This window comes from Tilletiopsis washingtonensis, assembly GCF_003144115.1.
Source record: "Tilletiopsis washingtonensis strain MCA 4186 unplaced genomic scaffold FA09scaffold_5, whole genome shotgun sequence".
NCBI lineage: Eukaryota > Fungi > Basidiomycota > Exobasidiomycetes > Entylomatales > Tilletiopsis > Tilletiopsis washingtonensis.
Genome location: NW_020312002.1, coordinates 248517 through 271756, shown reverse-complemented (window position 1 = coordinate 271756; position 23240 = coordinate 248517). Strand labels below are relative to the sequence as shown.

At 67.2% G+C, this 23240-nt stretch overlaps 8 protein-coding genes across 8 annotated transcripts; 4 read left to right on the top strand and 4 right to left on the bottom strand.

Annotated features, from left to right (window-relative positions):
- Nucleotides 1–415: 415 nt before the first annotated feature.
- Nucleotides 416–3320, top strand: FA09DRAFT_328462 (hypothetical protein). Its single transcript, XM_025741781.1, has 16 exons — nucleotides 416–723; nucleotides 800–1007; nucleotides 1060–1133; nucleotides 1184–1388; nucleotides 1441–1698; nucleotides 1758–1808; nucleotides 1864–1888; nucleotides 1949–2020; nucleotides 2078–2122; nucleotides 2173–2271; nucleotides 2328–2341; nucleotides 2398–2439; nucleotides 2504–2549; nucleotides 2604–2725; nucleotides 2782–3027; nucleotides 3084–3320. Exons 1-16 carry the CDS (start codon nucleotides 443–445, stop codon nucleotides 3273–3275), a joined length of 1980 nt encoding a protein of 659 aa, XP_025599944.1. The 5' UTR covers nucleotides 416–442; the 3' UTR covers nucleotides 3276–3320.
- Nucleotides 3321–3325: 5 nt separating this feature from the next.
- Nucleotides 3326–5185, bottom strand: FA09DRAFT_337171 (Rft-1-domain-containing protein; the record flags this gene model as incomplete). Its single annotated transcript, XM_025743975.1, has 3 exons — nucleotides 3326–3386; nucleotides 3442–4138; nucleotides 4204–5185. The coding sequence occupies 3 exons, from the start codon at nucleotides 5183–5185 to the stop codon at nucleotides 3326–3328; spliced, it is 1740 nt and encodes a 579-aa protein (XP_025599943.1).
- A 220-nt stretch (nucleotides 5186–5405) lies between these two features.
- Nucleotides 5406–11685, bottom strand: FA09DRAFT_305543 (Sec63-domain-containing protein). The gene is made up of 8 exons (XM_025740503.1): nucleotides 11331–11685; nucleotides 11068–11260; nucleotides 10076–10949; nucleotides 9907–10019; nucleotides 9755–9847; nucleotides 9617–9699; nucleotides 8878–9567; nucleotides 5406–8829 (listed from the first exon to the last, which is right to left on the bottom strand). Exons 1-8 carry the CDS (start codon nucleotides 11624–11626, stop codon nucleotides 5535–5537), a joined length of 5637 nt encoding a protein of 1878 aa, XP_025599942.1. The 5' UTR covers nucleotides 11627–11685; the 3' UTR covers nucleotides 5406–5534.
- Nucleotides 11686–12013: 328 nt separating this feature from the next.
- On the top strand, nucleotides 12014–13703 carry FA09DRAFT_328459 (putative UBC5-E2 ubiquitin-conjugating enzyme). The gene is made up of 10 exons (XM_025741780.1): nucleotides 12014–12096; nucleotides 12357–12396; nucleotides 12456–12471; nucleotides 12530–12569; nucleotides 12627–12659; nucleotides 12714–12807; nucleotides 12872–12931; nucleotides 13162–13227; nucleotides 13286–13347; nucleotides 13409–13703. Exons 1-10 carry the CDS (start codon nucleotides 12070–12072, stop codon nucleotides 13421–13423), a joined length of 453 nt encoding a protein of 150 aa, XP_025599941.1. The 5' UTR covers nucleotides 12014–12069; the 3' UTR covers nucleotides 13424–13703.
- Nucleotides 13704–13754: 51 nt separating this feature from the next.
- Nucleotides 13755–16034, bottom strand: FA09DRAFT_328457 (glutamine-hydrolyzing asparagine synthase). The gene is made up of 2 exons (XM_025741779.1): nucleotides 15832–16034; nucleotides 13755–15542 (listed from the first exon to the last, which is right to left on the bottom strand). The coding sequence occupies exons 1-2, from the start codon at nucleotides 16022–16024 to the stop codon at nucleotides 13849–13851; spliced, it is 1887 nt and encodes a 628-aa protein (XP_025599940.1). The 5' UTR covers nucleotides 16025–16034; the 3' UTR covers nucleotides 13755–13848.
- Nucleotides 16035–16338: 304 nt separating this feature from the next.
- Nucleotides 16339–18373, top strand: FA09DRAFT_214510 (WD40 repeat-like protein). Its single transcript, XM_025739514.1, has 4 exons — nucleotides 16339–16886; nucleotides 16943–17311; nucleotides 17369–17687; nucleotides 17745–18373. Exons 1-4 carry the CDS (start codon nucleotides 16372–16374, stop codon nucleotides 18234–18236), a joined length of 1695 nt encoding a protein of 564 aa, XP_025599939.1. The 5' UTR covers nucleotides 16339–16371; the 3' UTR covers nucleotides 18237–18373.
- A 278-nt stretch (nucleotides 18374–18651) lies between these two features.
- FA09DRAFT_355370 (hypothetical protein) lies at nucleotides 18652–20768 on the bottom strand (the record flags this gene model as incomplete). Its single annotated transcript, XM_025744847.1, has 2 exons — nucleotides 18652–20225; nucleotides 20284–20768. 2 exons carry the CDS (start codon nucleotides 20766–20768, stop codon nucleotides 18749–18751), a joined length of 1962 nt encoding a protein of 653 aa, XP_025599938.1. The 3' UTR covers nucleotides 18652–18748.
- Nucleotides 20769–22177: 1409 nt separating this feature from the next.
- On the top strand, nucleotides 22178–22907 carry FA09DRAFT_214412 (hypothetical protein). The gene has a single exon (XM_025739512.1). The coding sequence runs from the start codon at nucleotides 22283–22285 to the stop codon at nucleotides 22850–22852; it is 570 nt and encodes a 189-aa protein (XP_025599937.1). The 5' UTR covers nucleotides 22178–22282; the 3' UTR covers nucleotides 22853–22907.
- The last annotated feature ends 333 nt before the right edge of the window (nucleotides 22908–23240 follow it).

The window sequence follows — 23240 nt, the reverse complement described above, 5'->3', positions numbered from 1 at the left end:
GGCAGCAGCAGCACCTCGCCTGCACGTGACCCACTCGCCGTCGGACTCATGCGCGCCTGCCGCCGCGGCCACTGCGCCACCATAGCGTCTGCGGAGCAGCAATATCTTCATGTTCTGCCCAATCACTGCTGCTGCTTCGCTTGTGAGCTTCCTTTGTGCCGCAGTCTTCGTCTTTGGTCACGACGGCCGCGTCTGAGATGGCGGACGCGCAGGGGACCGTGGGAGCTGTGCCGCAGCTGCGGCTCTCTTCGCGCTCCGCTCAGCCGTACGAAAGCCGAGATGCTCCCACGCCTGGGCCATGCAAGCCGCGGAATAGCTGTCCGCCCTGCGTGCCGGGCCGCACTGCACCCGCACCGCTTAAACCTATCGGGCCCTTGCAGCTGCCATCGCGGACCGCAGCTCCTCCACCTGCCTTCTCTCCACACCCTCTCCGCCCGCAAGCATGCCCGCTGCTTCCGGCGATGCCGCCGGGCCCGCGCCGACGCGCTCGCGTCTCGAGCCCACGACGCCGCTGGCCGCCTCGACGCTGCTTGCCCTGACGCTGCGTCTGCGTGCCCTCGTCAGCGCCCTGCTGTCCGAGGAGGTCGACGAGGCGCGCATCACGGCACCTGCGCCCGACGGCCTCATCTCGCAGCCCGTCGTCGATGCCATGCTCATGGCTGGCGGCGACCTCGCCGACGCTGTGCCATTTGCCATGCTGCAGGCCCGCCGCATGTTCGAGACGTAAGTGCTGGGCAGCGCGGGCACAGAGCATGCCCGGCGCACTGCAGCACGCCGCTGATCCGCTCGTCATCTCCAGCGACGCCGCACAGCGCTCGACGACGCTCAACAATCTGCGCATGCTGGCGTGCGAGGTCATCGCGCGTCGCGCCGTCTCGCTCATCGAGTACCGCTTCCTCGCCGAGGTGGAGCAGCAACACGACGCCGTTGCCGGCGGCGAGGAGGAGCCAGCGCGTGGACCGACTGCATTCGGCCGCGAGGCGGCGCACCTCTGCCTCACCAAGCGTGTGAGTGTCGCATGACAGCGCCGTAGCATGAGATACTCACAGTGGAGCGCAGTTCAAGATGCTCGACGACGACGGAGACGAGACGCTGCCGACGTCTGCCTTTGAGGCGGCCGTCGACCAGGACTGGTGCGCCTGCGTCTCTCCGCGGCGCTTGACTTGTCACTGACCCCAAACAGCGTCATCTTCCTCTCTGCCCCTGAGGCGCAGCGCTGCGCCCAGGCTCTCTGGGCCGGCCACCTGATCCAGCAGTATGGCGACGACGGCCGTGTCTCTTTTGTGCCCTACCACAATTCCGAGAATGGTGGCTTCCTGGCGCACCTGGACCCTGCGCGCCTTGCTGTGCCGCGCAACGCCTACTACGCCAGCGTCGTCATCCACGCCGTGAGTCCTCAGCATTGGTGTCAGTGAACGAACGCTCATGCAGCACACACAGGGCCTCCTCTTCGTCTACACGATGAGCACGCTCGAGTTCAACGGCCTCGACGGCTGGGAGGTGGCTTTCTGGATCCTCGCGGCCGGCTATCTCTTCGAGGACGCGGTGCGCTGGGTCAAGATCCGCGGCCTGGACAACATCTCCTTCTGGGTCATCGTCGACATTCTGACCGACCTGTTCTTCGTCACATCGTTTGTATTCCGCGTCGCGGGATGGATCAACCACGGCGACCACCGCAACGAGCTGCAGCTGCTCAGCGTGCGTCCCAGACAGAGACGTGTCAGGCGCAGCATCGCTCACAGGACATCTCGATGCAGTTCCAGTTCTTGGCGTGTGCGGCTCCGCTGCTCTGGATGCAGCTGCTGAAGGTGGGTAGCAAGGCCGCTGTATTGTCAGCGCACGAGGCTGACACGTCCTTGTCAGTGGGGCGATTGCCTGCAGTATCTCGGTCAGTGACCTCCCCTCAACCCATGACAGCAGCATGCTGACAGCCGCCATGGCCCTGCAGGAGTCGTCAACATCGTGCTCCTCAGAATGCTGCGCGAGACGGCCTCCTTCTTCCTGCTCCTCTTCCTCACCGGTGAGGCGACGCGCCAGTCCATAGCGTCGTTTGTGCTGACACAGGTCTTTCCATCAGCCGTCGGCTTCGCGCAGTGTCTCTTCGCTCTCGACGCCGCTGACGGTGCGTGGCTTGCGTCTGTCGTCGGCCACCGTGTGCTGATGCTGCAACAGGTCGCCGTGTCGAGGACTCGGGTTCGCTCGTCACCAACCTCATGGCGCAGGCTGTGCTCGGCGGCGCAGACTGGGAGAGCTTCATGGGCGATCAGTTCGGTGCGTCGCACGCCGAGCGCTCGCGTGTTCTCTCGCTGACACTCGGCTGCTTGCAGGCAAGCCGTTCGGCGTGCGTGCTGCTCTCCTGTTCACCCTCACAGCCCCCCTCTGACGCTCTCTCCTCAGCTCATCGTCTACTACGTCTACGTCTTTGTCTCTACGCTGCTGGTGAGTCTCGAGCGACGTCTAGTGACCTCGTCGCTGGTCCGAGTCTGACGTCACGTCTACCTAGCTCGGCAACATCCTCGTGGCCCTGCTCTCCTCTGCGTACGACTCGAGTGCGTACGCGCGTGCGAGATGCGCTGCAGGCTCCGCTCACCTCGCTTCTGCAGCCGTCGACGACGCAAACGACCAGTTCGCGGCCTACTTCGCCGAGAAGGTCAGCGGCAGCATCCGCGCACCCGACATGTTCGTGTATATCCCGCCCTTCAATCTGCTCGAGGCCTTCGTCATCGTGAGTGTTGAGTGGCCAGCGTTCACAAGCTCCATGCTGACGTGCTTCCTGCACAGGCGCCGTTCGAGTTCGTTCTGAGCCGCCCAGCGTACGCTCGCCTCAACCGCGTCGTCCAGACGCTGCTCTACTGGCCCTTCCTCATCGTCATTGCGCTGTACGAGAGCCGCTTCGACGAGACGATGCTGCGGCGCATCCGCCTCGAGATGCTCGAGCACGTTCCTGCGCTGAGCGGCCGCGAGGGCATGGCGCACATTGGCGGCTCCGTCGAGGACCCGGGTGCCAAGGATGGCCAGCTCGTTCTCGTGAGTGCCATCTGGCATGCGCTGCCTGCTCCTCACGCTGACGCCGCATTCCACAGTCACGCACGCCCTTCGCCGAGCTCGTCAAGCGCCTGGCGGTGGAGCGGGCCTCGGACGACGACAACGCAGACAAGTCTGCAGCTTCCGATGCGCCAGCGCCCAGCGCCGACGATCTCGCACAGATCCTGCAAGAACTGCGTGCGCTGCGCGCCGAGGTCGCCGAGCTGAAGAGCGCGCGCGCGAGCGCATGAAACCCAGCAAAATGCAAGCAATGAAGATTAGACGTGACATGTTGAGATGCTTAGCTGGAGCCGCGGATAGCTGCGAGAGCCAGACGAAGCTTGGGGCCTTCTTGCAAGTAGCTGTGGAGGGCGGCGTCAGTGGAGCGCATAGCGCTCTGGGCTCGGTCCGACTGACCAGACAGCGAGCAAGACAGCAGCGCCTGCCACGCCGCATGCGAGATGCTGGGCGACGTCGCGGCGTGCCAGTGCGCGGACACCCAGGGCCAGCGGGATGGCCCTCACGCGCGACGAGGTCCACGCGAAGAGCACGGGAGCGTGTGCGAAGAGCACCAGCGTCGAGAGGCGCGGCCACACGCTTGGGCCAGCCGGCGCTGCGCGGAAGGCATAGTAGGCGCCAAAGAGGGCGCGCACGCCCGAGCTCAGCGTGGAGGCCACGATGAGGTCGATGCCGCCGCGAGTCAGGCCGAGCTGTGGGCCAAGCACCAGTGCGCCGACGAACGCGCCAGAGGCCAGCACGAGGATGCCGTCGTAGCGCTTGAGCGTCTGCGGTGATGCGGAAGCCTGCAGATAGGCCTCCAGCACGCCGTTCAGCGCCAGCACAGGCAGGTACAGCGCAGCATAGCATGCCAGCAGCTGCGGCGCCGCCGTGCTGAGCGCCCAGCGCGGCCCTGCGACGAGCAGCAACGCGGGCATGGCGAAGAAAGGCGCAAAGGCGGCGAGGAAGAGCGAGAGGATGATGTAGAGCGAGAGCAGAGGGCGCAGCAGGCTCAAAGCCGACTGCGATGCCTCGCCGGTGCTCGACTGGCTGCGAGCAAAGACGAGACGAGCTGACTCTTCGACCGGCTGGAAGAGCAGGCGCGCAAAGAGGGAGCCTGCGCGGAGGCGGCAGGTGCAAGTCAGCAGGGATTCGACAGCGCTACACCACATGCACACTCACCGTAGTTGCCAGCCAGAGCATATGCGCCCTGGTTGTCAAGCGTCGCCAGACGGGCGACCGCTATCCGGTCGGCCTCAGTGAGGAGGTGCTTCAGGAAGCTCTGCCGCGTCATTGTGGCCGCCAGCGCGAACGCGTGCTTGTCGAGCAATGCCGAGTCTGCTGCAGGCTGCGATGATGCCAGCTCGACGCCAGGCATGCTAAGCGGCACACGAGACGGAGTGAACAGCGCAGCAACTTGGCGCGGACCCCATGCGCGCAGAAAGTACACCAGGTAGACGCCGAGGGTGCCGCCGCCGTACGCAGCCTGGCCGCATGCGAATGCCAGCAGCGCCGCATCCGCTTCTCCGATGCGCAGTCGCCGCACAGCAACGTAGAGTGTGACTGCTGTGGCAGCGCAGCGTGACAGCACTGCCGCGCCCTCGGCCCGCACACGCAGCGCCATGCCGTTGCCCGTGTCCGAGGCACGCGACAGGGCACGCGTGTGCAGCGGCTCGGCCAGCAGCTCGAGCGCCGCGCCGAGGAGGTAGAGGGCGAGGGCAGACCTGAAGCTCGCCAGCTCTCGCAGCGACGCGGGTGCCAGCCGAGCGTAGAGCGGGAACGCCGGCAGCAGCATGGCGGCGCCGAGCACGAGCGGCAGCAGTGCGACATTCTGGCGCGCCCGCTCGCGCTGGGCGACGTGCTGCGCCGCCGACGCAGCCGTGCTCTTGCCGTCTGACTTGGCTGACGCCTCTGCCGCCGTTGCGTCCTCCGGCGCGCGCAGCAGCGCTCCGCGCACGCCCTCGCGCGCCAGAAAGAGCAGCGTGGAGAGGAGCAGGTCGAGGTGGATGTGCGCGGCGGCAAAGACGGCCGGCGGCGCGATGCGCACGAGGAACTGCGCCAGCAGCACTGAGACTGCGCGCGTGGAGAGCTGCAGCAGCATCAGCGCACGCAGGCCGCCCAGCGCCGGCGGCGGTGGTGCGGCGGCATACGGCGGCGACGCCATGTGTCGGTCGGAAGGGGCGGGAAGGTGTTGTGGAGGCAAGACAGGCCGTGCGCGTTTCCAGCGCCGCTCCTCCAGCTGCCAGCGCGACGCGTCCGTCATGCCTCCCGTTGGCTCTCCCATACAACTCGCTACGCTGAAAGGCAGCATCGCGCTGCGCGAGCATACCTTCACCGATCACTCAAATCGAATGTAAGCATAAAAAGCTCACGCATTATGAGCCGAATACCCAGCTCGGTCGTGTCCTGGCTGGCTCAGAGGAGATGTGTCAAGCCGTCTGAGCACGGTGTTGCATTGCGGCGCGGCACAGGCTGCGCGAAGACAGGTAGCTCCGTGCGTCTCAGCATCCCGCTCACTTGCCCTTGCCACGCCCGTTGACTCTCTTGTGCTGGGTACGTAGGAGCGCCCGCACCAGCGCCGCCTGTTCGTCTTGCAGCCGCTCTCGTGCGCCACGATGTGCCGCGTCCGTCTTGGCACCACCGACTGGGCGGCAGGCAAAGTACGCCACGAGCAGCAGCGCCCGGCGCTGCGCCGGTGTCAGAGCAGCTTCGGTTGGAGCTGCGGTCCCGTCTCCGTTGGCGACTGGCGCATCGGCTGCTGCTGCTCCGCGGCGCGGCAGACGGGGCACGTTGGCAGCTGCGAGCCACTCGCCAGGGATCGAGGCCCGCGTGGCATCGAGCACAGCCGTCTCAGCGGCAGCGCCGGCCTCGTCCGCTGCAGGCTCGGATCCGTGCTTGATGCTCGTGGCGATCTGGCCGGCCAAGATCGCATCCGATGATGCGGCGCGGTGCAGCGAGACGAGATCCGTGAAGGCAAAGGGATCGCGCGCGAGTGACTGACCGAGCGAGGTAGCGCTGTAAGCGCCGCCTGCGCGGACGACGCAGCGCATCGCCTCGAGCTCGTCGAAGAGCGCGTCCGCAATGTCGGACAGGCTCGCTACGATGTATGCGCCACAGTCGTAGTACGACGGGTTGTGCTGCGCCTGATGCGCGAGGAATGTCCACGACAGCATGTCGACGAGCGCCGCTGGCGTGGTGACGCGTCCGGCGGCCACTTCGAGCAGCAGCGGAGCCAGCAGGCTTGCAGCACGATCCTCGTGCAGCGACGACTCGAGCGGCAGGCCCGATGAGAGCATGCGCTGCAGGTAGGCCACCTGGTCGCCCTGGCACATGACGACGCACTCGCCAGGCGTCGCCGCGCCCGGGCGCACGGCAAAGCTGCTCATGCGCACCAACTCTGGCAGCGAGTAGTCGGTCAGGCGACGGTCGGCCAGTCCTTCGATCTTGCGTCCAGTGCCGAGCGCCTCCGCCTTTGATGGCATTAGGCGCACGTATTGCGTCGCCATGACTACGACTAGATGGGCACGCGCCGGGAGCGTCCAGCACGCATCGCGAGAGACGACCAGGGCGCGAATTGCACCTTGGTCGTAGAGATCGAGCATGAGTGCCTGATCGCGAGGCGACATGCCCTCGTGCCAGACGCCAATGCCGTGGAGCAGCGGGTCCACAAGCGCGCGGTCGCTGAGTGCGTCGAACAGCGGCTCAAGGTCGCGCACGTCGACGCGCAGGAACGACTCGGTCTCCATGTCCGTCGCGGACCGCGTCGACAGGTCTGTAGCGGTGCCGAGACACTGCGCTCGCGAAGGCACAAAGACCATCGCCGGGCCCGAGGCCACAGCGGCCTTCATGCGGTCGTACGCTGGTTTGGCCATGGCCTTGAGCAGCGTGACCGAATGCGGCAGGTCGAAGGACTGGAAGCTGATGCGTAGTGGCGACGGCGAGTCCGACGGGTGGAAGGAGAACGTGGCCGCAGGCTTGATGTCCAGCCACTCTTGCAGCCCGCTGGCGTCCGCTAGGCTGGCCGAAGTGACGACCAGTCGCGTGTGCTCGCGCGAGATCACTCTCCGCATCTTGGACAGCAGCAGCTCGAGCGGCGCATCGAGCAGGTGCACGTCCTCGACGACGACGAGATTGAAATGCTCAAGCACGCTGTGGCCCTCTTCGGACAGGGCCCGCAGCACGCACGCTGGTGTCGCATAGACGACTGTCGGCTTCGGAGGCGACGGCGGCGCAAGGTCCCGTGGCCAGCGCGCCGGGCGTACCGCGAGCCCTGCCAGGTCGGCGAAGCGGCTGCGGAAGGCGTCTGCGTGCGCGAGCGAGAGAGTCCGAAGCGGATGCAGCACCAGGACGCAGGCGAGGCGGTCTTCACGCAGCGCACGCCAGATGGCCATCTCCGACATCGTCGACTTGCCGGAAGCGCTCGGTGCGCAGAGCAGCGCATCGGCGCGGGAGTGCAGCATGGTGTGGAAGACCTGCGTTTGCACTGCGTTGAAGGCCTTGAAGCGGTGCGAGTAGATCGACTCGACCACGTGCGTGCCCAGTGCGGGGCCGACCTGCAGCAGCGGTACGTCTGCCAGCGCAAGGTGAGCCGGGGGCGCGCTTGGCATGACCAGCTCATCGAACGGCATCCACAGCTGGTCCTCGGCGCCAAGCCAGCGGTCGGAGATCCAGCGCACAGTCATGCCAGCCGGCAGCGGCTGCGGTACCGACACGACGAACGAGACGCTCGTCTTTGCTGCTTGAGGTCGCAGCAGCAGCCGGTGCGACTGGAGGATCTTCACGCCAGTCTCTTCCTCGACCCAGACGAGGAACGGCTCGGCGCCGCCATGCAGGCGCTCGCTCCATTCGAAGTCGCGCGACACGTCCACGACGATGCGCAGCAGGTCGTGCGTGAGCGGACGCAGCGCGTACTCTGCACTGATGACGGGAAAGTGGCGCGCTGCTTGCCGCACAAAGCCGCCCTGCCGCTCGTTGAGGTGGATGAGCGTGCCGATGTCTGCAGCAGACATCGACGCGAACGTGGCGACGTCGACGTCGTCGGCCCAGCGCGTGATGTTGTAGACGGTGTCGGGCGAGAGCTTGCTCTGCTCAACCGAGAGCGGATGCTCAAAGGGCCACATGCGCCGCTCGACGGCCTTGCTCATCGACATGAGCGCGGCGGTGACCGGCGCCCACTTGCGGCTCAGAGCCACCTCCAGCAGAGCACGGATGATGCGACCGGCGTTCTGCGCCACATAGGCCGAGTCGGACACGAGCGCAAAGTCCTCGATGTAGACCTTGGAGATGTACGCCTGCAGCAGCACGTTGACCTTGCCGGGCGAGTGGCCGAAGCCGCCTGGAACCTCGCAGGGCGCATTCTCCTGCATCTTCTTGAGCTCCTTCTCCTCGGTCTCGCGCGGAATGATCTGCTCAAAGTCCGTGGCGAGCGACAGGACGGACAGCACGTCGGCCTCGCTCATGTGCGGGCGCAGCTTCTCGTTGAAGATCTCGACGGTGCGGTTCGGGATGTAGTACTTGGCCGCCACGCGGCCGAGATCAGTGATGGTCAGGCGTCCCTTGGCCTCGTCAAGCTCGAGCATCTTGCACGCAACGAGGCGGCGGGCCGCAGACTGGATGAGCTGCAGCCGCTTGGCGCCGAGGTGCGGGTCGTCGGCCACCTCGGTGTGGGCCATGCCGTAGCCGAGCGGGTTGCGCTTCATGCGCGTGAACATGTACGTGTACGAGAGCCACGTCTGTCCGTCATCGAGGCTGTTGACCGTGCCCAGCGCCACCTCAGCGTTGAGCGAGTCGACGAGGCCGGTGATGAACCTGCAGAGCGTCAGCGCAGCTCTCTGCCTGGCACGCCGAGCCACTCACTTCGATTCGATAGGGTGCTGCGACGTGATCGCGTCGATGTAGTGCGTCAGCTTGTCCTGATTCGTGCAGATGTAGCCCACGCCGAGGTCCTCGTACTGCGGTCGTCCAGCGCGTCCGAAGATCTGCAGCACGTCGAGGATGGAGAGGTCGACGAACTTGCCGACGCTCGAGTCGTACACCTCGGTGCCCTTGATGAGCACAGCGTAGGCGGGCAAGTTGACACCCCACGCGAGCGTCGAGGTACAGCAGAGGATGCGTGTCAGACCGCTCTCGAAGGCGCGCTCGCTCAAGTTGCGGTCAGAACGCAGCATGCCGGCGTGGTGGATGCCGAGGCCCGACTCGAAGAGCTCCTTGAGCTCCTTGTTCCTGCTGGTAAGCAGGTCGCGCTTGATGCCGTCGAGCTTGACGTTGCCCTCGCGTCCGGCCATGAGGAGCTCGGCAATGCCCTCGTCGCGGCACATGTCGCGCATCGTCATGGCCGTCTTGACCGTTTCTTTGCGTGCGTGCACGAAGATCATCAGCTGGTGCCCCTGCGCCAGCAGCTGCTCGACCTTGTTGAACACGGCCTTGTCGAGGTTGCCGCGCGACGTCGGACTGCCTGCCTTGCCCTTGACGCCAATGAAGTGCTGCTCGAGCGGCACCGGGCGGAACGAGGAGTCGAAGTAGAAGAGGCCCTGCATGCGATTGACCCTGGGCAGGTGTGAGCATCGAACGCAGCGGCGACAGGGGGCTCACTCACCGCAGGAAGTCGGCGACGTCGACGTAGTTGGGCAGCGTGGCCGAGAGGCCGACAATGCGGATGAGCGATTGACTCGACTCGACCTGTGCAGAGGCAGCGTGAGCGTGGTGGTGCGATCGCGGACTAGAGGCGACGTACCAAGCGCAGCGTGCGGGCCACAATCGTCTCGATGACAGCTCCTCGGTCTTCATGGAGCAGGTGCACCTCGTCGATGATCAACAGCTTTACTTTCTGAGCGGCGGTGCAGGCGTGAGTCGCCGTCGAAGCGAGACAGGCTCTTGGCGACTCACTGAGGCCAGTTCGCCCTCGCCGGTCGGCTTGCGCGTGACGACGTCCCACTTCTCGGGCGTCGTCACGATCATCTGCGTCTCGGCGATCTCCTGCCTCGTGAGCTGCATGTCACCTGCAGACGAGGTACTGTCAACGCCGCTCGCAGTCATACGCAGCGCTGCTTCTCACCCGTGAGCTCGCGGACCTTGATGCCAAGGTAGGCGAGGCGTTTGCCGAACTTGCGTACGATCTCCGCAGCGAGGGCCTTCATCGGCGCGACGTAGATGATCTTGAACTCGTTCATGCGGATGCCGTACTGGCCCACGCCGCGCGCTGCGCCTGGCCCGGCCTCTTGCCGTGCCTGTGCTTCGGCAGCGTACAGGCTGATGCAGCGCAAGACCGTGAGCATGGCCACGTCGGTCTTGCCGGCGCCCGTCGGTGCACAGATGAGCAGATTCTCGTTGGTCTGGAAGCCTAGAGGGAACACGGCCGACTGCAGCCGATTCAAGCTGGCGTAGCCGGGAAAGGCCGAGCGGAACATTGGCGGCAGCTCATTGATCGGGATCAGGCGCTCTGCAGAGCGGAAGGGCAGCTGCTTCGGCGGTGGGATCGTCACCTCCTCCCAAAACTCGGCCTGCTCCCGCGTCGTACCGGCCGGCAAGGCGAACTTCTGGCCCATCGCTGAGAGGATGTTGCCTTGTGCTCCAGACGAGTAGACGTGCGGGTACTGCGGCTCCGAGCGAGCGCCCGTCGGGTTGGAGGTGAACAGCGGCCGAGATGCCGCCGCTGCAAGCTCTGCTTCGCGCATGCGCTCCATCTCAGCGAGCGACAGAGGCGCATCCTCTGCGTGTTGTCCGGTCGCGTTGCGGTGACGAGCAGCGCGGCGAGCCTCGGCACGCTGCCGCTTCTGCTCGGCCACGTCCTCGGCAGTCTGGAACGTCATCTGTGCGCGAGGCACGTAGGCGCCTGATGGGGCTGCGTGGCGCTCTTCGACAGCTGGTGCCGCAAAGGACGACTGCTGGTAGTGGTCGACCGCTGCAACGTCTTGGGCGTCATCCTGTGGCTGCAGGCAAGAGGCATCAGCAGCGTCGTCCCTTCCCATGCTCCGAGTCCAGCACAACCGCTCGCATGCCGGTGTCTTGTGGCTCCGCTCGGGCCTAACAACGACGAGTACCACTCACCCGTCGCAGCCCATCCAGCACCTTTTGGCGCTCGCCCATGACCTGCTCCACCAGCTCGAGCTGGTCCCAGCCCAGCGTCTCGGCCAGCTGTGCGCTGACCTCGTCGTCTCCACGGCCCGCCGCCAGCACATCTGCGAGCGCCGTGAGCATCGACGTGCGCAGCGACTCGTCGGGATACGCGCGCTCCAGATGTCTGCGGCCACGGTCAGCGTGGACTGCAAGGAGGGGAAGGGGGGGGGGGGGGGGCGTGCTAGGGCACGCACTGGTTCAGGCTGTCCAGAGCGGCACAGGGGGACTGTCTCGCGCCATTCTGCGCCGGCTCGGCGTCGGTGATGACGCATGCAGCGTCGAGCATCTCGTCCCAGAGTCCGGCAGTAGCGCGCGGATCATTGTCATCCGCATCATCATCGTCATCGACAGCGGCGCTCGCAGACGCGGACTCGTGGGAGAGGCCGCTGAGTGCCGCGAGCAGCTCGTCGGGCAGCAGTGCGGGCGGTCCGTCGGCTGCAGCCGGCACTGAGCCGACAAGCAGCGCGGAGAGGGCCTGTGAGAGGGCCATGGCTGGCGGTGTGGGGTGCGCAGAGAGTGGGTGTCGGGAGCGAGAGGGACAGAGCGAGGCGCGGCGCGAAGAAGCAAAGCAAGGGCCCTCCCTGCCTCCGTGTCAGCGAGTGGAGGGCGCTAGCGTGACGCAGCGTGACTCCCACGGACAGCGTGGGAGCAGCTTGCCCGCTGCACGGTCGCGCGAGCTGGCCAAGAGCGCGACGGCGGCGAAGCACGGCGCCAGCCAAGGACTCGGCGGGCTGAGCGGTGCCGTGCGTCACAGCGCCTGCCAGTGCGCGCGTGGAGCTCCGCCGGCGCACGGCACGGCCAGCCTGCCTCGCAACCCCATCTCCACTCCCCTGAGCGTGCACGTTCCTCTCCACTACTCCCTCGCTCGGCACTCCACGCCTTGTCTATCACTCTCATTCCCGCCTCGCTCCGCTCCACACCTCCTCGCCCATCATGGCGAGCTCGAAGCGTCTCACGAAGGTGCGCACCGAGCACCTTGCGCTTTGGAACACTTGCCGGCGCCTTGCTGTCCGATGAGCAGCAGACTCTGGCTCTGAGTAGCTGCGGCGCCGGTACGGCATGTACTAGCTCTCCAACGACGCAGCAGTGGGGGTGGCGGACCGGCACAGCGGGCGCAGTGGAGCCGCACGACTTGATGTCGCCGTCCACGAGCGCCTGCACGCTTGCGCCAGCAGCAGCTTGGCAGCGCACGCTAACACCGCTTCGCTGGCCGCTTTCAGGAGCTGATGGACCTGAACAACACTCCGCTTGACGGCATTGGTGCGTCGCGCCGCTCCGCTCGCCTGCTGCTTCGTTGCGCTGACATGGCTCGAGCGCAGAGATCACGCCCAACGAGTGCGTCGGCGTTGTGCTTGCAGGCCTCATCATGTCCCGTCCTGACTCGTGCCTGCAGGTCCAACATCTACAAATGGACCGCCAAGCTGCACGGGCCGGTACGTCGTCCTGCTGGAGGCATCTGCTCCACTTCGGCTCACCAACTCTGTCCGCAGGCTGACAGCCCATATGCTGGCGGCGTCTTTGTGGTGGGTTGAGCCGGGCAATGCGAGAGAGAAGCCTCGTGCTGACGACGAACGCAGATCGAGCTCGACTTCCCCATCGAGTACCCGTTCAAGTCGCCGCGCCTCAAGTTCGCCACGCGCGTCTTCCACCCGAACGTTGATGAAGATGGCAGTGCGTGTCTCGCGTGCTAGGGAAGCTGTCTGGACACTGACGCTCTGCTGTGCTGCGTGTGCAGACATGTGTGTGGGTCTGCTGAAGTCGGAGGCATGGAAGCCGAGCACGAAGGCAGCAACGAGTGAGTGCAAGGGGTGTCAGGAAGGCTGCGTCGGAGGTTCGAAGCCGGGGCGTCAGAGCATGAACGGGCACAGCAGCGCGAAGCTGGACTTCCAGGCTGGAGCAAGGTGCCTGACGGCAGCACAGGCAAGGCGCATGTCCCTGGCGTGCCAGGTTTGTTGGCGTGCAAGCATGCTGCCGCTACCACACTGCGCAGGCGGTGACTGCAGCTCACACCATGCCTCGCACCAGTCCTGCTCTCGATCCAGCAGCTGCTTGCCGAGCCGAACCCGGATGACGCGCTCGTGGCATCGATCGGTAAGTCGCTGCAGCCGGCGTTGCAGTCAGACACGTTCCTCATCGCTCTGTGCCTCAGCGGAGATGTACAAGACAGACCGGGCCAAGTTCAACAAGACGGCGCAGGAGTACACGCGGAAGGTGAGCGCTGCGGAAGCTGCGATGCTGCCCGCCATGCTGATGAGGGCTGTCTGTCCGCCAGCACGCGAACGCCTAGATCTTCTCGCGCCCGCTGTCCCGTTTAACGCCCGCCATGTCCCTGCTACGACCCCTCCCTGCGGCGCTGGGCCGCCGGGCTCGCAGGCGTCCGTCGGCTCTGGCCTTGCCGCGCGCGCTGCGTGCCGCCTGTCCGCGCCCGTCGCCTCTAGTCCCTTCCCAAGCCCCCCGTGGCTCGGCGCCGTGCGCAGCTGCGTCGCCCGGGCCGTGCCGATTGACCCTTCATCTCAAGCACACTTCATCCCATCGCTGCGAGCTCCGTAATGAAAGTCTAATCACACATTGGGCAAGCAGCCCATGCTTGCGGTCGGCACGTGTGCTCTATTGACCTCGTCCTCCGCCTTGCACATTATTGAGCGGTCTCGCTACTGGTCCTCTTCAAGCGTCTCTCTACGCGTCCCTCTGTCCAGCTCCCCTTCCCCGCCTTCACTCCGTGCTGTACGCCGAGTCGTGGATGCCCACGGCGCGGCCGGACGGGTCGCTGGCGCAGCCCCAGTCGCCGCGCGGCACCCAGCGCACCGCCGTGCTGGCCGCAGCGGGCGACGGGAACCAGGCCTCGAACTGCTCGCGGATCCAGTAGGCCTCCTTGGTGTCGGGCGTGTCCTGCGGGTAGCGCCGTGCGCGCTGCGAGAACTTGGCGTCCGAGACGGCCTTCTCCGAGTGCTCCTTGATGCCGTCGATCCACGAGTAGCCGACGCCGTCGCTGAACTGCTCCTTCTGCCGCCACAGGATCTCCGACGGCAGGTACGGCTTGTCGTCGCCCTCGGGCGTGAGGTCAAAGGCCTTGCGCAGGATGTACTTCTCCATCTTCGGGCGGCCGTCGGCGTCCTTGGTCTGCAGCGAGCCCTTGCTGAACTGCTTGTGCTTGGCATCGATGGCCATGCTGGCGTCGAGGAAGGCGCGGTCGAGGAAGGGCACGCGCGCCTCGAGGCCCCACGCCATCGTTGACTTGTTGGCGCGCAGGCAGTCGGCCGTGTGCAGGTTCTTCACCCGGCTCACGCACTCCTTGGCAAAGGACGTGGCGTCGGGCGCAGCGTGGAAGTACAGGTAGCCGCCGAAGATCTCGTCCGAGCCCTCGCCCGAGAGCACCATCTTGACACCCATGGCCTTGATCTTGCGCGAGAGCAGGTACATCGGCGTCGACGCGCGCACCGTCGTCACGTCGTACGTCTCGAGGTGGAAGATGACATCGGCGATGGCGTCGAGGCCCTCCTGCACCGAGAACGTGTACTCGTGGTGCACGGTGCCCAGGTAGGCGGCAGCCGCCCGTGCCGCAGCCAGGTCTGGCGAGCCGGGCAGGCCAATGCTGAAGCTGTGCAGCCGCGGCCAGCTGGCCAGCGTCTCCTCGCCCGCCTCGTCGTCGAGGCCCACAGCCATGCCGTCAGCAGCGCCGGCACCGGCCGCCGGCGTCACAGCGCCGCTGCCTCCCGCCATGCGCTTGGCTGCGCGGCGCTGATGCGCCTGCTCCATGCGCACGCGCTGCGCCTCTGCCACCTTGTTCGTCTCGCGCGCGGCAATCGCGGCAATGAGACTGGAGTCGAGGCCGCCGGAGAGCAGCACGCCGTACGGCACCTCGGACATGAGGCGCTTGCGCACGGCCATCTCGAGGCGCTCGCGGATCAGCGCGAGGTCGGCGTCGTTGGTCGGCAGCGCGCTCGGCTCCACGTCGCCGTTCCACCAGGCGGGCGTGTAGTAGCGCACAATCTCGTCGCCGTCACCGCGCGCCGAGTCGTAGTAGTGGCCCGGCGGGAAGGCGTCGATGATCTCGCACTCCTCGTGGAAGGCCTTGAGCTCACTGGCGAAGAAGACGGCGCCCGGGTACTTGTACGACGAGCCCTTGTAGAACGTGGTGATGCCGATGGGGTCGCGCGCGGCAAGCACGCGCGACGGCGTCACGCTCGTGTCGAGCAGCACAAAGGAGAACATGCCGTCGAGCATCTTGACAAAGTCGGCACCGTGCTCGCGGTAGAGGTGCAGGATGACCTCGCAGTCGGAGTGCGTCTTGAACTCGGCGCTCTGGTCCTTGAGCCCTTTGCGCAGCGCGCGGTGGTTGTAGATCTCGCCGTTGACGGCAAGGATGATCTTGCCGTCGGTGGAGACGAGCGGCTGGGCACCGGTGTCTGAGTGCCGGAGTCAGTCCCAGCTGCGTGCAGCGCGCCGGAGCAGCGTGCGTGCGAGGACATCGGCGATGTGCAGGCCTGTGTGCCGATGCTGGCAGCGCTGTCCGCTCTGCAAAAGTGCCGCGCTCCCGACCCCTGTACTGTCCTCGCCATCCTGCGCCAGCTCTGTGCGCCGCCTTGCACCTGCGCTGCCCACCTGCTGCCCATGATGCTCCTGCCAAGCTTTTGCCCTGCTGCTCGCCGAGAGGTCTCGCGGCCCTACACCCATCGCCTTGCAGGCACTACTCACCGACGCCGACAATGGCCAGACGCTCGTGGCACAGAATGCTGCCCTGCTTGGGCGTGTCCTGCGAGCTCTCGTCGGTGACGACGCAGCCGCTCCAGTCGGGGCCGCGGTGGCGGATGCAGCGCGAGAGGTTGAGCATGCGCGGCCGGTATGCGGCCGCGTCTGGGTGGTGAATGCAGGCGAGAATGCCGCACATGATGGGCGAGTGCGGGGTGGTGAGGAGATGTGGTGGGAGGGAGAGAGGGGCTGCGGAGACGCGTTCTCGCATGCGGCCAGCCTCGCTGTTCTTCCAGCGCCGCCGAGGCGAGTCACTTGCGTGCCTCGGGAAGGCGCGGCACGAAACGGCCGACACTGGCCGCCTGCCGCAACGCCGGGCGCACTATCGCAGCCGCGGCCAAGCCTTCTGGTGACCCGCGAAGGCAGCGTGGGAACGGCGAGCGTGCTTATGTCAGCAACTTTTGGCTGCTCTGCCTCCTCGAGGCCTTCCTGCAGCTCCACACCAGCCTTCAGCCTCCATCCTCCACCCACGACCTGCACTTCGCCATGACCACGACGGCGCAGCTGCCGCGCGAGGCCATCCTCTACTCTCTCACGCCCGCCCAGCCGTCGGGCCACGTCGCCGCCGTCGTGGCCGTGGTGGGCCTGAGTGCGCCCAACGCCCACGCGCCGCTCCTCACGCTGCGCTCCGCCGTGCCCGCACCCGGCGCCCACGCCCTGGCTCGCCTCGGCGCCGCACACGTCGTGCACGCCGATGCCGCCCGTGCACTGCTGCACATTCACGCCCTGCCCGGCAGCAGCGGCAGCAGCGGCGCCCTCGCCGCCCGCTGCATCCCCGCCGCGCCGCTGCGCGCCCTGGCCGCGTCGCACGCCGCCTCGGCGGCCCTGGCGGCCTCGAGCGCCGCGGATGGCCATGTCTGGCTCTGGGACCCGCGCGGCCGCCTCTGTGCCAGCTGGCAGGCTGCATACCGGCCAGTCACCTGTCTCGCATGGACCGACGACGACGACTTCCTCATCTCTGCCGGTGACGACTCGCGCATCGCTGCGTGGAGCGTGGCAGCGTGAGTGGTCACCCACGATCTGTATCGCCTTGTCCCTTTCTCACGTCCATGCGCAGCCTGCACAATCCGGCGTCTGCCACGCCCGCGCCGTATGCGCTCTTCACAGACCACTCACTGCCTGTCACCGCACTTGCGCTGTCGCCGGGCAGCGGTCTGCGTGCTCGGCTGTACAGCACGAGCCGCGACGGCACGCTCAAGTCGTGGTCGATGCGCACACGGCGACTGTTGCACACGCACATCCTGCCAGCACCGCTCTCGCATCTGGCGCTCGATGCGTCGGCGCGCTTTGCCTTTGTCGCAGGCGACGTGCCGGCGGCGGAGCGCGGCGGGGGCAAGCAGCAGGGCGGCCGGGTCTGGCGGATAGACTTGGTCACGCCGCATGGCTATACGGAGGGTGCTGTCGCCGGCGAGGCGCTCGTGACCCCGTGAGTGTGCTACCACAGGAGGCCTTCCGCGCTGCTGCTGACGCTGGCGTGTCCAAGGGCCCCTATTACATCCCTCGCGCTCTCGCTCTCTGCCACACATCTGCTCGTCGGGCTCGCGAGCGGCATGCTGCAGATCTACGACGTGCACACCTCGCAGCTGCTGCGCACAGTGGATCTCGCGCCCGAGACGACAACAAAGGCTCCTGTGCGCGCCGTGTCGAACCTGGTGCCGCTGCTCTTCACGCCGCCGCCGCCCGCTGGCTCGGGCGCAGGCGCGGCGCAGAATGACGCGCCGCCGATCACTGCGCTCGGGCGCACGATTGAGAAGGCCGACGAGGCAGTGATGGAAATGCAGAGCTTCGAGCAAGGAGATGCAGTGAGTCGCGCGCAGATGCAGCTTCAGTGCGTAGGCTGATGTCTCGCAGCTGCAAAGCTATCTCACTGCGCCGTCGCTCGCGTCCAGCACGTACGCCGAGCCAGCTGCGGCTCCAGCAGCCAGCGTCGCCGACGCAGAGGCGGTAGCACGTGCGGCGAAGCAGGCAGCTGCGGCGCAAGAGGAGATTGCGACGCTGCGGGCGCAGCTGGAGCGCGCCACGAAGATGAACGAGGAGCTCTGGGCCGCCACAGTCGCCGGACAGGCACCGGCAGGGGCGGCGGCAGAGACGGGCGCTGCCAAGAAGCGGCGAGCGGCGCAATAGCACACCATCAGGAACGTGACAGACCCGCAGAGCGCGCTCATGAGATCGTTTATGCTCAGTGGCGCGAGCGAGGCTGGAACGGATTACAGGAGGAGAGGAGCAGGCCGAAGGCCAGATGCAAGGAGAGTGGGCGGGGACTGCATGAGGTAGGCACGGAGTATGATGCTGGAGCGGGCCACAGCCGACGACGCGCATGCGGGGAAGCTGGCCGGGAGGGTGATACATGACACGTCGAGAAGAGCGGGACGGGTTGCGTTGCTCGCGGCATGGAGCCCGAGGCCAAGGGAACGGACGCTTGGGCCCGTTGCGTGGCAGAGTGTCGTGCAGCGGGAGGAGGAAAGAATGCTGGTGAAGGAGAGGTGGGAGGGGTGATCGCCCGGGAAAGCGGTGACGTTTATCGCGCGCGAACGATCGACGTGCGAGAAGGAGAGGCTGGGCGCGCAAGGGCGCTCAGCCCGGCCGCGAGAGTGCACAGACGAGAGCGTCCGGCACGGCCACGAGATGACGACGATGACGACACGTGTGCCCAGAGGCGGTGCAGATAAGATAGAGGGCAGAGGCCCGGCCCAGACGCGTGACGGAAGAGATCGAGAGGCTGGAGGCGTGGGCGAAGGTGAAACGGTATGCCGCTCGGTGACGCTGGACTGGGCTGGGCTGGAAGGAGGAAGGGGAGACGCAGAGTGCGCTGTGCGGGCGCGACGAATGGAAGGGTGACAGCTGCGGCGAGCGTGGTCGGTCGCTATTGGCCCTGGCTGTGCTGGTCGAACAGATGGCGCGGGAAGCCCTGCGGGCCCGACTCGTCCGGCGTCCACTGGATGCTGCCAGCCGTGGCCGCACGGGCAGCAGCCAGCGGGTCGGCCAGAAGCGAAGAGTTGCCGGTGCTGGCGAGCGCCGCAGCCCAGCCGCCGGCACCCTGATGCGTCAGCTTGGGCATGTCGAGCACGTGGTCGCCGGCGCCTTGATCTTGCTGCGACGTCTGTGGCTGCATGTTCGCAGGCTGTTGAAGTGTGAAGTTGCCGAAGCGCTGCGAGCGCAGCGCCTCGTTGCTCAGGTTGTGCTCGGCATTGCTGTCTCCGTGCGGACCGGCCGCCACGTCGGACGAGGCGGGATTCTCCGTCTTCGGGTAGCCCATGCTCTGGCGCCACTGCTCGGCTGCGTTCAGTACGACAGCAGCGGGCAGGCGGAGATCGTACGGGTTGTGGCGCTCTGCAGACGTGTTGCTGCCGGTGCTGGCGCTGCCGCCCTGCGTGTACTGCATGCTCGCGTCGCCGAGGCCGAGGCCGTGTGATGTGCTGGCTAGGTTCGATGGCTGCGCATGCGGCTGGCTCGACATGTGCAGCTGCACCTCTTGCCCGGCCGACTGGCCACCAGCAGCGCGGGTCGCAGCACGACGCTGAACGAGCGAAGAGGGCGCCGAGTCACTGCCGTCGCTGCTGCCGTACGGACAGCTGCCCCAGGAGCCGGCGGAGCGCCACGAGCCCGTCATCATGTCCGCCGATCCCCGAGCCGCGTTCAGCGACGAGCCACCAACGGCATACGGCACGGGCGGAGGCCTGCTTGCTGTGCCGCCGCCGCCGAAAGCGCCCTGCGTGCCGTACGAGTACTGCTGCATCTGCTGCTGCTGCTGCCCGGCCCAAGCAGTGGTGTTCGCGTTCTGCGCAGACATCGTGGCATGGGGCGCAACGGTGCCGTGCGGCGCCACGTCGCCGAACGCGGGCTTCGACAGCCACGTCGGCAGCGCGGGCATCGACATGTCCATCGCTGTTGGCGAGCCTGGCGCAGACGTGAGCTGCATCGACGAGGACTGCCAGGGCATCATGACGCCCGCCGCGAAGTTGTCCACAGACGTCATGGCCGGCGAGATCGACTCGGACACGCTCGTCGAGCGCGAGCGCGAGCCAGACAGCGTGTCGGTGGCCGAGGAAGAGTGCGGCCCGGCGGTGGAGACGCGGCTGCGCCGACGCGCGCTGCTCGGCTGCTGCGCTGCATCCTGGCTGCCGCCAGGCGCATCTGTCATCGTCTCGTCGGCGTCGTCGGCCATGTCTTGCGCTCCGCTGGCAGCAGCCTTCTTCTCGCCGGCGCGCTTGACCTTCAAGGCGCGCTTGCGAGCGCGCAAGAGCAGGTTCTCTGCCTCGCTGACGCGGTCGTAGTTGCACGGCCGGCCGAGACGCGTGCACAGGCCGCAGGCTGGCTGCTCGCCGTCGCAACGCACTTTGCTAGTAACAGGTGAGAGCATCAGCAGGATGTGGGCCAGGGCATCGTCGAGATGCTCACCGGCTGCGGCAGTGCATACACGCCATGGACACTCGGTCCTTCTGCGCATCGCTTTTGGGGTTCGACGACAGGGCCACGGACGCGGATGCAGAGCGCTTGCGGACGGTTGGCGGGCGAGCACTGGCCTGAGGCAGCTCTGGAGCGACAGAGGTGAAGGCATCGAGCGCTGTCAGACCCGAGGCGCGGTTCTGCATCATGTGCTGCTGCTCGAGCTGCAGCGAGTCCATGTGCGTCGAGTGCTGCTGCTGCTGGTGCATGATCGCAGTGTGCTCTTGCTGCGAAAGGTGACGGCGGTGCTGGAAGTGCGCCGGAGCGTACGCCTGAGCATGGGCGTTGCCCTCGGCGGAGCTCCCTGTGGCCGCATGGTGAGCCGGCTCGGATGCCACTGTCAGCGCGGCCGAGTCGGCGGCCGACATGGGCATCAGTGACGACGCGAACTCGGCCGCGGCGTCGCCCAGCGCGCCGAGCTGGTGACGCAGCGCCATCCGCGGCGTCGAGACGGAGGATCCGCCAGCCAGGGACTCGGCTTGCGGCGAGGGCGGCTGCTGAGCAGCGAAGAAGGCGAGCAGCGACGTCGGAGCGGTGCGCGCGGCGCGCGGCTAGGCACACCGGTGAGGGTGCAGTCAGGCGACGAAGGCGAGGTGGCGCCGAGGGCGAGACGAGATTGGTGCGATGTGCGCACGAAGCTGCGAATGGAGTGAGACGCAGAGAGGCACAGCGCACAGAAACGCGCTGGTGCGACTTGCGAGCGAGCGGAGCTGTCGGTGTCTTGAGCTGCTTCCAGAGCAGACACGACGGCGAGTAGGAGGCTTGCAGGCACAGCGGGATCGTTTGTGCAGCTGTGCGGGCAGGGCGGCGAGGAGCAGGATGGACGACGGGAGCGAAGCGGATCGAGGCGAAGGGGTGAAGGGCGGGCGGGCAGCGGGGCAGGACGAAGAAGGCAAGGCGGAGCGAAGGCAGACGGCGGCGGCGAGGGCAAAGAGAAGGGCGCAGGCGCGCGGGCAGATCGACGTGTGTATGATCGCGCGGGTGCAGGCCAAGGAACGGGCGGAGAAGGGAGGATGGAGAGCGGAGGAGAGCAGCGACGCCGGCCGCCAGCGGAGGATGCGGCGAGCGGCGAGCTGGCCGTGGATGCGGCTGCGGCTGCGACGCGGCACCTGGGCGCTGCGCTGCGTGCTCCGTGCTGCGTGCTGCGACCTTCACGCGCGACAGCTCCAGCGCCCCTGGGCCGCGCGACCTGACAGCCCGCCGCTCAGGTTGCAGCTGCGCCTGCTCGGCTCCTGGGGGCAGCTCAGGCAGGCTGCGCGTGCGGCACCAGCACCCAGGGGGCCACGGCGTGCGGCGAGGGCTCGGCAAACTGCAGGCTTGCTGAGTCGCCAGCAGCCGCCAATTGCAGCTCAGCAGCGCCCAGCACAGCAGCTCGCGGCAAGCATGAGCGAGGGTGCATGCCCCCAGAGGCAGCCGCAGAGGCACAGGCGCGCGCGGCGCGGCAGAGGCAGCAGGCAGGCAGCGCAGCAGCACCACGGCATCAAGGCCCAGGGCCCCGCCGCACCTTGCTGCCACGCCCGCCGCCGCGCCGCGCGCTCGGACTCCACGCCGCGCAAAGGGCGCCGCTCCCGCATGGCCCCTGGACACGCACAAGGGCGGGTGCGTATGCGTGTGCTGCGTGCGGCGTGCTCTGCTGCGCGCTGTGCTGCGTCGCGCTTGGCCGCGGCGCTGCAGGCGCTGGCGCCGGCGCCGGCCGGCAGGGATGCGCTGCCTTCGCCCCCCTGGGCCCTGGGCCCTCGCTGGCTCGCCGCGGCGTGCTGCCCGCGCGCGCCTCGCGCTCTGGGGGTTGCCGCAAAGGCACGCTATCGGTCTGCTGCCGGCGTGCGGCGTGCGGCGTGCTTTGCCTCGATGTCTCTGCACAGCGCAGGCGCGGCAGCACGGCACGGCGCAGACCCGTGCGAGACGCGCGCAGCAGCGCCGCGATGCGGGCACGCGCACGACGCGGCGAGCCATGCACGCCTCGAATGCCGACGGCTGCTGCGCAACGCGAAGTGCTGCGCATTCGGCGCAACTCGACTCTTACTGCCGCAAGCTGAGCCGCCCACCAGCACGCCGTTTCTCTCCGCTCGCCTCCGCCGCCGCCGCAGCCGCACCATCGCGGAGCAGACGCCGCAGCATCAGCACGCAGCCAAGAGCAGGCGCGGTCTCATCTCCGCAGCCGCCGTCAAATTGGACGCCTCCGGCTGAGTCGAGCACTTTGCCTCCTGATGGCCGGCGCTTCCGCCGCGCGCGCGCCGACGCCGCGCCGTCGGCCTGCACGCTCGCAAAGCTCGGGTCACGGCCGGCCTGCACAGCTGCTCGCTGCGGCCGCGGTGGACTTCCGCTCAGCTTCCGTGCAGCGTGGGTCGGTCCAAGAGTGTCGCACGCCGCAGCTGCAGCTCTGCTCTCGCGATGCTCGGCACCGGCGTCGGGTGCCTGGACAGCGTGTGTCCCACACGTGCCCCGCGCTGCCGGCTGGAGATCATCCAGATCCAGGTGCAGACGCCGTCCCGCTGCGCTTGTGCAGCGGCCAGCAAGATGAGGTGCAGCATCGCATCTCGGCGTGCAGCACCTCCGAGCGCCGGCTCGGACGCAGCAGCATCCGCTGCACGATCAGGTGTTGCAGGCAGCGTCAGTGTGCGGCATGACTTGTCACGCCTGGGCCAGCCGCAGCCTCCGCCGCCCGCCGCCAGAATACAGCCTCGAGACATGCGTCCAACGAGCGAGGAGTGTGAGATCGGGCGCCGACACCTGTGCGCTGAGCTGCAGCTGCCACCTTGGCGTCAGCCACCTCGAGAGGCGAGGATGAGAGGCCGTCAGCGAACGTGTGGGGTCGGCGCCGCCCAGCCCTGCAGAGCTGCCCTCCGTGCGGATGGCTGGCGTCGCTCCGGTCGCGCATGGCCCTCGAGCATCAGCACACGAGCGTGAGC

What these genes read in the sequence shown, in the direction of transcription:
- FA09DRAFT_328462 (XM_025741781.1), top strand. Translation starts at nt 443, where the DNA reads ATGCCCGCTGCTTCCGGCGATGCCGCCGGGCCCGCGCCGACGCGCTCG. An exon ending in GCCCGCCGCATGTTCGAGAC is followed by an intron (nt 724 to 799) that starts GTAAGTGCTGGG and finishes CGTCATCTCCAG; the next exon opens with CGACGCCGCACAGCGCTCGA. An exon ending in ACCTCTGCCTCACCAAGCGT is followed by an intron (nt 1,008 to 1,059) that starts GTGAGTGTCGCA and finishes AGTGGAGCGCAG; the next exon opens with TTCAAGATGCTCGACGACGA.
- FA09DRAFT_305543 (XM_025740503.1), bottom strand. Translation starts at nt 11,626, where the DNA reads ATGGCCCTCTCACAGGCCCTCTCCGCGCTGCTTGTCGGCTCAGTGCCG. An exon ending in GCTCTGGACAGCCTGAACCA is followed by an intron (nt 11,261 to 11,330) that starts GTGCGTGCCCTA and finishes CCGTGGCCGCAG; the next exon opens with ACATCTGGAGCGCGCGTATC. An exon ending in GACGTCGCCGACTTCCTGCG is followed by an intron (nt 9,568 to 9,616) that starts GTGAGTGAGCCC and finishes ACACCTGCCCAG; the next exon opens with GGTCAATCGCATGCAGGGCC.
- FA09DRAFT_328459 (XM_025741780.1), top strand. Translation starts at nt 12,070, where the DNA reads ATGGCGAGCTCGAAGCGTCTCACGAAG. An exon ending in GAACGTTGATGAAGATGGCA is followed by an intron (nt 12,808 to 12,871) that starts GTGCGTGTCTCG and finishes CTGCGTGTGCAG; the next exon opens with ACATGTGTGTGGGTCTGCTG. An exon ending in GAGCACGAAGGCAGCAACGA is followed by an intron (nt 12,932 to 13,161) that starts GTGAGTGCAAGG and finishes GCCTCGCACCAG; the next exon opens with TCCTGCTCTCGATCCAGCAG.
- FA09DRAFT_328457 (XM_025741779.1), bottom strand. Translation starts at nt 16,024, where the DNA reads ATGTGCGGCATTCTCGCCTGCATTCACCACCCAGACGCGGCCGCATAC. An exon ending in TCTGGCCATTGTCGGCGTCG is followed by an intron (nt 15,543 to 15,831) that starts GTGAGTAGTGCC and finishes TCCGGCACTCAG; the next exon opens with ACACCGGTGCCCAGCCGCTC.
- FA09DRAFT_214510 (XM_025739514.1), top strand. Translation starts at nt 16,372, where the DNA reads ATGACCACGACGGCGCAGCTGCCGCGCGAGGCCATCCTCTACTCTCTC. An exon ending in GCTGCGTGGAGCGTGGCAGC is followed by an intron (nt 16,887 to 16,942) that starts GTGAGTGGTCAC and finishes GTCCATGCGCAG; the next exon opens with CCTGCACAATCCGGCGTCTG. An exon ending in GCTTCGAGCAAGGAGATGCA is followed by an intron (nt 17,688 to 17,744) that starts GTGAGTCGCGCG and finishes GCAGCTGCAAAG; the next exon opens with CTATCTCACTGCGCCGTCGC.
- FA09DRAFT_214412 (XM_025739512.1), top strand. Translation starts at nt 22,283, where the DNA reads ATGCACGCCTCGAATGCCGACGGCTGCTGCGCAACGCGAAGTGCTGCG.